This window comes from Theobroma cacao, chromosome 9 (assembly GCF_000208745.1).
Source record: "Theobroma cacao cultivar B97-61/B2 chromosome 9, Criollo_cocoa_genome_V2, whole genome shotgun sequence".
NCBI classification, from domain to species: domain Eukaryota; kingdom Viridiplantae; phylum Streptophyta; class Magnoliopsida; order Malvales; family Malvaceae; genus Theobroma; species Theobroma cacao.
The window spans coordinates 9,673,852-9,684,476 of record NC_030858.1 but is presented as its reverse complement, the minus strand read 5'-3'; the positions used below and the strand labels follow the sequence as shown (position 1 = coordinate 9,684,476).

Below are 10,625 nucleotides of genomic sequence, written 5' to 3'. Positions count from 1 at the left end.
TCAAATGTGATCCAATCTTCAAGCTGCTTCAAAAACGAGACTCGGGAGAATGGAATGAAGAATGCTAGATAGCCTTTGATAAAATCAAAGAATATGAGTCCAAATACTCTGCGCTTGAAAAGATGTGTTGTGCGCTAGCATGGACCGCCCAAAGGCTCCGACAATATATGTTGTATCATACAACATGGTTGATGGCAAAGTTGGATCCCATCAAGTATATTTTTGAAAAAACCTGTCTTCTCTGGAAGAATAGCACAATGGCAAGTTCTACTAACTAAGTATGATATTGTGTATGTGTCCCAAAAATCAATCAAAGGGAGCGCCATAGCTGATTTCCTCGCAGATCGAGCTACTGAGGATTATGAACCTGTAAGTTTCGATTTTCTAGACGAAGATTTGATGGCCATCTTGCACATAGAAAAGGACGGTCTCAACGAACTTAATCCCTAGAAAATGTATTTTCATGGGGCATCCAATGCTTTGGGGCACGGAATTGGTGCAGTGTTGATTTCTCCAGACGAAAAGTATTATCCAGTCACAGCAAGATTGAATTTCAACTGTACTAATAATATGGCGGAGTATGAGGCATTGGTAATGGGATTACAAGCAGCAATTGAGATGAAGGTCGACACGATAGATGTTTATGGAGATTTGGCTTTGATGATATGTCAAATGAAAGGCGAATGGAAAACTAGAGATTCTAAACTAGTTTCATATCAAAAGCTAGTTACATAATTAGGCAAACAATTCAAGGAAATCAGCTTCAACCATTTGCCTCGAGAAAAGAATCAGATTGCTAATGCTTTGGCCACTCTCGCAGCTATGTTCAAAATAAAAGAAGTGGCTGATGTACGCCCTTTTGATTTAGAAGTCCGTGAAGTCTCCACACCCTGCTTGAACATCGAAGAAGAGGTTGATGGTAGGCTGCTGTATCATGATATTGGGCAATACATCAGGCACCAAGCATATTCGGAGAATACCACGGACAATGATAAGCGGACTTTTAGAAGATTAGCAACGGGTTTCTTCTTGAGCGGAGAAGTGCTCTACAAAAGAAGTCAGGATCAAATACTTTTGAAATGTGTAGATACTACTGAAACCAACAAAATAATGAAAGAAGTCCATGAGGGAACTTGTGGAGCTCATGCTAATGGACATATGTTGGCTAGACAAATTATGACAGCTGGGTATTATTAGTTGACATTGGAATCGGACTGCATAAACTTTGCTCAAAAATGCCACAAGTGTCAGATTTATGCAGATAGAATCCATGCTCCACCAGCCTCATTGCACGTTTTCACGGCACCTTGGCCATTTTCAATGTGAGAATAGATGTGATTAGGCTTATTACACCAAAAGCCTCTAATGGACTTCAATTCATATTGGTGGCCATTGATTATTTCACGAAATGGGTAGAAGCGGCTTCATATGCCAATGTGACACAAAAGGTGGTGTGCAAGTTCATCCAAAGGGAGATAATAGGCAGATATAGGCTGTCGAAAATGATCATTACTGATAATGCAAGCAATTTGAATGGTGCGATCGTGAAAGAGGTTTGCGCTAAATTCAAAATCAAGCATCATAACTCGACAACTTATCGTCCGAAGATGAACGGAGCAGTAGAGGTAGCCAACAAAAACATTAAAAAGATTGTTGAAAAGATTACTGAAGTCTATAAAGACTGGAATGAGAAACTTCCTTTTGCCTTGCATGCATATCGAACTTCTGTGCATACCTCCACGGGGGCAACTCTGTACTCATTAGTATATGGTATAGAAGCAGTTCTACCTGTTGAAGTGGAAATCCCATCATTGAGGGTGTTGATGGAAATAGAATTGGAAGATGCTGAGTAGATCCGTTCTCGCTATGAACAATTGAACCTGATTGAGAGAAAAAGGCTTGCGGCTCTTTATCATGGCCAAATGTACCAACGAAAGATGATGCGAGCATATGAGAAGAAGGTTCGTCCCCGGTAATTTTGAGAATGAGAGTTGGATCTCAAGAGAATACTCCCTAATCATATTGATTTTCAGGGAAAATGGATGCCAAAGTGGGAAGGACCATATGTGGTAAAGAAGGCTTTTTTAGGAAGAGCTTTAATTTTGGCTGACATGGATGGGGAAGATTTGCCTAATCCAATAAATGCAGATGCGGAGAAGAAGTACTATGCTTAAAAAAAGAAGAAAAAAAAAATAATAAAAAATATATAATATGAATAAAAACGGAGGGGGTTCGTGTTGAAAACTAGAAAAAGGGCAACTCATACCCAAAGAATGAGGCTCATGCTAAAAACCCAAAAAGGGCGGCTTGAGGCCAAAAGGCAGGAAGTTAGAACAAAATGTCAGCCCAAATGGAGTACAGAATTGAGGTAAAAATACACTATGAATAAAGCTCCACAATTTCCAAAACAAGGGGAAGTTAGAGAGTCTACAACCTATAGATTTGCTCAAAGCATCAATCAAGGACAATTCTTGAAGTCGAATATCAGATTGGTTTTTCTGAATGGTCTGAGTGTTCATTACTTAAAAAAATCTAATATTTGCTCTGTAAATTCTCTTTTCCTGGAATTATTTGAACTCTTATATATGAAACTCCATTTTCTTATCTATTTCAACCTCTTTGTTCTTTACCATCCCATGGTTTCACATAATGATTGTCATAAAAATGAAAGCTGACTGGTAAAAGGAATAAGCTAATTAAGCAAGAAATTACACTCATTGTTCAGCAAAGACTTAATGATGAGGAAAAAGAATGGCAAAGTTTTAAACCTAAGCAAAAAGTCAAATGTCAAAAGAGAGGGTGCTTAAGGGAAATCCAGAGTTTCCTAAAGTAACCAGAAAGAAACAAGCAAAGATGGTCAAAAGTTGCAGTGAAAAATTGGATAAAGCAGGAAAAGGATCTTGGAACCTTAATGAATCATAAACATGAAAGCATTCCATCATTTTAATCATGCATACATGCCTAGCCATGCACATGGTCATTTTCAAAAACAGGAATCAAAATTAATTCATGTCCCAAGCTTCGAAAGTAGGGATCCACCTGACCTAAAATGTTAAGGTCGTAAAACTTTGCTAGAAAGATTTGAGTTTTTCATTGTGAAGTTAACCCAATTAAGTTGGCCTCGTGAATTAAATCGAACCTGTTTTGAGATAGGTCGAACCTAGATTAAGTCTAAAAATTTTTAATTTATTTTAAATCGAACCTGTTGTGAGATAGGTCGAGCCTAAATTAACTCTAGGAGTTTTCAATTTTTTTAAATTGAACTTGTTGTGAGATAGGTTGAACCTAAATTAAGTTTAGGAATTTGAATTTTTAAATCGAACCTGTTGTGAGATAGGTCGAGGCTAAATTAAGTTTAGGAATTTGAATTTTTAAATCGAACCTATTTTGAGATTGGTCAAACCTAAATTAAATTTAGGAATTTGAATTTTTTTTAAATCGAACCTATTGTGAGATAGGTTGAGCCTAAAATAAGTTTAGGAATTTGAATTTTTAAATCAAACCTGTTGTGAGATAGGTTAAGCCTAGATTAAGTTTAGGAATTTTAATCGAATTTGCTCTAATATAGGTCAAGCCTAGATCAAGTCTAGAAATTTAAATTTTGTTTAAATCGAACTTATTTTAAGATAAGTCGAGCCTAGATCGGATTGATTAAATCAACTGGCTTCGAGATAAGTCAAATGTGGTGTCTACGTCTTTGCACTATCCTTGATTCTCAAGAATGTACAAAGAAAGGTAATTGTAGACACCCATTCAATAAAAATATAAAAAATATATATAAAAATATAAATAAAAAATTAAAAAAATAATCTAATAAAAATTAAAAAAATAAAAAAGAAAGAAGAGTCTGGAGACCCGCATGGTGTCACGACCCAAATTTCGGGCCATGACCGGCACAAGGGCCCAATAGACGTAGTCCATTAAGCCCAAGCAAGCCTATCTATCTATCTTACTCATCATTCCATCAAATATTGCCAAGTCACAATTTATAACTTTAAATCAAAAAATTGATAGACATTACCATCTTGTATTGGTATTACTCCTTAAAAATTTACATACAGTGTCTATAACATGTATTCTAATAATTTACATTAAGTTTGTTTATATAAAACAAAATAACACTCGACTTCCAACGGAGGGACTCGGATGAATGTGCAGCTACTGAATGCCGAGACACCTACCAAAAGATGGACATAGGTCTATAAGGACACCTCGTCCTAGTTACCGACTACCTCGTGATCTGAAAACATGAATTTGAAAATGGTGAGTATAAACCCAGTGAGTGAACAAGGAAGGGAACAAGCATACCATAAGGAATCTTTAATGAAATCATGATGCATTTTTTTTCAAAACAATGCAATTTGTTTCTGTTCTTATTAAAAACCCCTCATCAAGCCTTTAAATGATTAATCATTTGAAAATCATTAACCTATACATAACGAACCATTTGAAGAATAAAAGCTTCAATATTACACAAGTAAGTCAAATACGACAACGAATCTTCGCTGTAGCGAAAAGGCATTCTTGCTGCAGCAAGAATGAATTTTCATTGCAACGACGTTGGGAATTAGTTATTAACCGAACGAGGGTTTCTCAATTGGCCGAGGATTTCTCACTAAACCTCCTCATTTTAAACTTAACTCATTTAATCCTTAATGTTGGAAGTCCATGCTCTGATATGGTAGCAAAAAAGTGAAAGATAGGAGATCAAAACAGAAAGTTTTTCGCTGCAGCGAAATTGTAACCCAGAAATAGAAAGTTTCTCGCTGCAGCGAGAAACTACAGTGTCATTCTTGCTGCAGCGAGAAGCTACAGTGTCATTCTCGCTGCAGCGAAAATGCATCCTCGCTACAGCGAGTTTTCTGCCAGCCTACCCTTTCAAAACCAGAGAGTTTTTCGCTGTAGCGAGAATGAGCGAAATACAGGGCATCAAATGAAAATTTCCCTTTCTCCCAAAGAAAACCACCCTGCTTGAAATGTTCAAAACTAATATGAAACACATAACAATTTCTCAAGGTTTAACATGTCAAGTTTCACATGCATTACAACCATAAACCATTATCCATCAATTTCCTATAACACACATATTTACATATGTATATATATATATATACGCATATACCCATCATCATCATCACACCATCCCATCATCATCATCACCAGCTCATGCACACTCCCTACTCGCACATAACCGGGTCATCCTCGACTTATGAGCATTCCCTACTCGCACATAGCCGAGTCAATATAATTACACAACATTATATTCAAGCATATATGTATATCAACATAATACAGCCACATAGAAATCCATAATAACCACATATCATAACCTAAATCATTTCTCAAGAGCTTGTTCCTAAGGCATTCATTTTCATAAAAAATCGTATAAAATCATTCAAACGTTTGTCAAATACAATATATTCCCAAAATAAGTTTTGAAGGCAGTCCACTCACTAATTGATTGTAAAGCCTTTAGATGACTCCAATTCCCTTAATTGTCCAAATGAGATGATGGGGCTTCCTTAAAACCTAGGATCACATTAACATAAACAATAGATCAATTTACACACTATGAACTCTAAAAGCTATCTCTTGGCTAGTTTTCAATTACCACATTAAACGGCTATCTATGTTCACTATCTTAATCACTAAAAAGTAATGAACATAGTCAACAATAAAACAGCTCATAGATCCCAATTACTAGCCATTTTCTGCAGCTAAAAATCGAGCTTAGTTCATCATTTACCTTAGGGCTCCTTTGTAGTCAAATTCTCTTCCAATTGCTTCCAAATCAATGGAGTAATTCTCTTTTTCTCTCTCTAAAATGCCCAACTAGTGAGAGAAAGTCTGAAAATAAGCTTTATCAAGGGTTTGCAAGTAAGAGGATGAAAGAATTCAAAGGTTCTAGTCAAAAGGGTTCAAAGGTGTGAAAACTAGAGCTAGAGAGAGAAAATCATTCAAGCTTCAAATCAAGCTTCCATGGAGTTTTGAAGAAACGTGAGAGAGGAGAAGAAGAAGAAGACCAGCTGTTGGAAAATCTCTAAAAGCTGCTGGAAATTCAAGATATTTATAGGCAATCTTATCCTTTCCATTAAAATTACAAAAATGCCCCTCCACTAATTAACTTATTCTTCTCCAATCTTTTATGCAATCTTTTTGCTCTTTTAACACTGGGACAAGATCCATAATGGTCTAGACATGTTCGGGTTCATAAAAACTTAAAAATTTTAACCCGAGGTGAAAAATGACCATTTTGCCCCTGTTATGAAAACTGTTGAAACTTTCAGTTTTCTTCGTGTTTTCATCAGCACACATCATTTATGCAGTCTTATACCCATTTAAGCCTTAAAATATCATAAAACTTTCTTCTGGAAGCTTATTAGAGAAAATGACGAAACTATCACTAGCTCGTATTATTACATCTATACTTAGTTACAAGCCTATAGAGGTTGAGGTCTCATAAATGGCCTCCACAGTCAACGAAAACGGAGCATTAAATGCTCCTTCGGCAGTCGAGATTTGAAGATCCTTCCAGCAGATTTGTTTTTGACTTGAAGGCCACTCAAAAATCATGCTGAACAGAGCATGATTGCCCTCTCTGATTGTCTAAAACTTTGGATAACTAGATTCTATAAGAACCCTAAAAATTCTGAAGCAAAGAAGAGATTTTTGGGAGGAACCAAGAAATAACCCAAAAAACTCAATCTCTCCAAATCACAAAGCAACCAAAAAATCCCATTCTCAAAACCAACAAAATCACAAAATCAGATCCAAAGGTCCTAAATTCTACCAACAAACTACCCTAGCCATAATAAAAACAATAAATCAAAATCAATAAAAACAGAGCAAAAAAAAATAAACAAACAAAAAAGAATATTAGTGTTTTAAAAAAGGGGTTGATTTATGTGGGTGTGGGAGGTCGACCGCACAAAAAGGGCCGACGACAAAAGGGGGCAACAGAGAAAGGGAGATTTGGGACTCAAGTTCGCTGATCTGAGGTGGTAAGGAGAATGTAGGAGAGCCAGCAACAAAGAATGGGAGATTTGGGATATAGGACCACCAATCTACAGCGGTATGGAATAAAAAGAAGTCATCGATCGACGAAAAGAAAAAGAAAGGGAGAGAAGTCACAAACTGACAAAAAGAAAAAAGAGAGGGAGAGAAGTCATTGATATGTGAAAAGGAAAAAAAAAAGGAGAAGAGAGAGAGAAGGGAAAGTTTTAGAGAGAAGGTAGAGGGGGTTACGGCTAGAGAGAGAAAAAAAGACAGAAAATGAGAAGAGAAAGGAAAATGAAGGTTTAAATACTTAGGGTTAGGGTTTTCAAAACGACGTCGTTTTGGAGGATTACAGTTCGTCAAACAAACACCCAAAACGGTGCGTTTTAAGCTCTACCTTGTGGGCCTCAAGAAGTAGATCCGACGTAGCAGATTTGGGCTTTTGTGGGTCATTGAGCTGGGCTAATCTGAGCCTGGAAAGGTATAATCCTTCTCTTTGGTTTGGGCTTGTTTCAATTGATTTTAGGTCTAGCCCATTTTGTTAAATAAAATGCATTTTTTTGTTATAATTTAAACCATATTAGGAAAGGTTATATATATAATACAAATGCTCATTTTAATGTTAGAAAATCAAAATAAAGAATAATAAAAAATAATAATAGTAATAATAATAAAGATGCATAGTTTAGAAGAACATATATATATAATAAGAAAATAAATAGAAAGAAAACTAATAATAGATTTAGTTTAGTTAAAAATAGTAATAATAATAAGCAAATGAGAGGAATAAGAAAATAGAAAAGAAAGAAATATTCATATTTAGATACTTGTAAATATAATATATATATATATATATATATATAAAACAACATGATATAAATATAAAAATTATAAGAAAAATGAAATGACTGTTTGAGAGATTTTACCTAAAAGGGGCAAAGAGTTGCCTCTTTTTGATGGATTTTTTAAGTGTGGAGTTCGAGATAGATATTCATCGAAGTGTCAGGATAAATCCGAACTCTATACTCCAACACCCATTAATTCAAATAATTATTTAAAAAATATAAAATGAAATAATAAATAATAAAAAAAATAAAAAAAGCAAATAACATGCATTAAAGAAAAATTTTAATAATAAACACGTAAACAAGGTAATAAATTACCTTAAACTATTAAACACATAATTGGATGTATTATGAACCACCTAAATCAACAAACGCGTGCATGTAGATATCATCATTTTTTTCTATCATAGCATGCCACATTTATCGTGTAAATGGGGCAGGAATTCTGATGATAGGATTCCTTTGAGTTATTCCAGGGATATCTCTAGGTGATAAGAATTTCGAGACTTTACCAAAACGTTGGGATGGTTTTCGAATGATTTTTCAATAAAATATTGTCGACCCCATTATTTAAAACAAACAAATCACGACACCATTTTACACTTGCATCATGTGCATAGGTACAACCGAATAAAGGATTCAATCAGATAACATAATAAAGAATTAATTAATAAGAAGGATTAAGAAAACACAAGAATAAAATCAAGGTAGGCTACAATATGATAACTTAAGATTGAATGGTACTGTTCGTGGAACGGGCGTCACAGAGGTGCTAACCTTTCTCCGTGCGTAACCACACTCTCGAGCCCATCTCTAAAAATTGTAGACCAGTTCTCGTTCTTTCGATGGATCTACAATTAATTTAGGACTTCGTCGATTAGAACCGAGTTAATAGGTGACCAATCACACCTAAAATAGATAAAACAGATTGGTGGGGACTCCTAATTATTCTATTTTCGCCTACGTCTAACGGTAGAGTTCTCAAACCCACACGTAACTATAATAGAGTTACAAGATGTTCTCTCTCTAAGCTCTCAAAGCATTACTTGCAATTCTAAAGCCTAAAGATCCATTTTTATAGTATAAAAGTCCAAAGTAGCATGTGATTAGGACTCAATATGGAATAAGAAGTTTAAAACCATACAACTACTCAATGTTGTACACAAACAAGAATCCTAATCAAATAAGATTTAGAATTCTAGTCAACCTAAAACTCAACAATCACAAATCAAACATGTGGCAAAAAAGCAAAGCATCATTGAGGAGCTTGGTTATCTGAGCTTTACTGATGGGTGGCTTTGGCATTGGGATTCTTTCGATTCCATGGGAAGCATTTAACATGCACCAAGATTGAATCAATCTCTTCAGGGTATGATTTGGGGTGAGGTCGCAGTCTACAATAACTTGCTTTGTAACCGGACATGTGGTGTTCTTCCCTGAAAACAACCATTTCTCGATGCTCTCCCTGTCGTATGTAATCTCGGTTGAAACCGTAACAAGATCCTTCATAATCTCAAGAGAAACGGGGTAGATAAAAAATAGAAGAACATCAATTTCATCCATTCTGAAACCACACAAGAAGCTTGAAACCAAGATTTCAAGAAAAACCCGAACAAGAAAAAGCTAAAGTTTTTATAAAACAAGAGCTGAGAATCGGATTGAAAGAAGTTGAATTGGAGCTGTTAAAGATCTTGTTGGTATGAACTTTGAAGACGAATTGGAGGATGACTCAGAGGGGTTAGATTATATATATATGGTATTTGGGGGGGGTGGCGGTTTGAGAGAGGTTATTCAAAACCTGAGAAAGTCAAAAACACGAAAATGGGTTTGCAAAGCGCTTAAGACTTTTCCAAGGTATTTGAAAGGCTCAAGGATGACAATAGACTTCTTTTAATTTGCAAAGCGCTTATTTAATTTGTTTTTAGGCTTCTCTTATTCAACAGACTTCTTTTAACTGGTTATGGCAAGCTCTAACCGATTAACAACTTTCTGTTTTTATTTTTCTTTACATAGCAGTCTTTCTTTAATTGGTTGAAGTTTTACTTCCTTCGACCATAACCTATTAAAATCAGCTATAATCAACTAAAAATTCTTTGAATTTTTAACTTTTCCATTTTGGCTCTTTTCAATGGTCAACTATATTTTCAAACTTGTTTTTGGCACTTGAATATACTAGGACCTTGTGCTCTAACCGACTAACTAGACTTCTTAACCGATTAGCATATTTCTATTTTGCTTCAGTTTATCACACAACCATGCCTTAATTGATTAAGGTCCCTTGTTAATTAGTTATTAAAGTTCTGTTTTTGTTCATTACTTTGCTCTTTCCCTCTTTGACTGATTAACTCTTCTTTAAATTTAGCAAGCTTCTTGACTTGCCTTTAATTGTCAATTTTGTTAGGAGAATTAAACCAAATCCTGCACACTTAAGGAACAAGATTAGACATTAATGAATAAGGAATGCTTTGTTATCATCAAAAACATATGGAGTCAATATTCTCTCCCTTTTTTTAATGATGACAAAATACTCTTAAATTAAAAGTGTAATGTTTGTATATGTAAAAGGAATTTATGTGCAGATTTGGGGTTGTTTCCCCTAAATATGTGCCCAAATAAAAATCTCAATGTACAAGTATGAAAAGTAAAGGCATAGAGGTATTTAACCATGACCACATAAGGATAAACACAATTCTAACAAAAAAACATTAAGCACTCAACTATGTTTCATTGCTCAACAAAAAACATTGTTCAAAACACACCAAAAAACATACCAAAACAATGACA

At 35.0% G+C, this 10,625-nt stretch overlaps 1 protein-coding gene across 1 annotated transcript; it reads left to right on the top strand.

The window, feature by feature from the left end:
* On the top strand, window positions 454–1,853 carry LOC108663225. The gene is made up of 3 exons (XM_018126808.1): window positions 454–667; window positions 740–1,187; window positions 1,283–1,853. The coding sequence occupies exons 1-3, from the start codon at window positions 454–456 to the stop codon at window positions 1,851–1,853; spliced, it is 1,233 nt and encodes a 410-aa protein (XP_017982297.1).

Bases quoted from the DNA above. Each gene is read 5' to 3' on its own strand.
- LOC108663225 (XM_018126808.1), top strand. From the start codon at position 454: ATGTATTTTCATGGGGCATCCAATGCTTTGGGGCACGGAATTGGTGCA. The intron at 668-739 runs GTCAAATGAAAG...TTACATAATTAG, and splicing joins AGATTTGGCTTTGATGATAT to GCAAACAATTCAAGGAAATC. The intron at 1,188-1,282 runs GTATTATTAGTT...ATGCTCCACCAG, and splicing joins AGACAAATTATGACAGCTGG to CCTCATTGCACGTTTTCACG.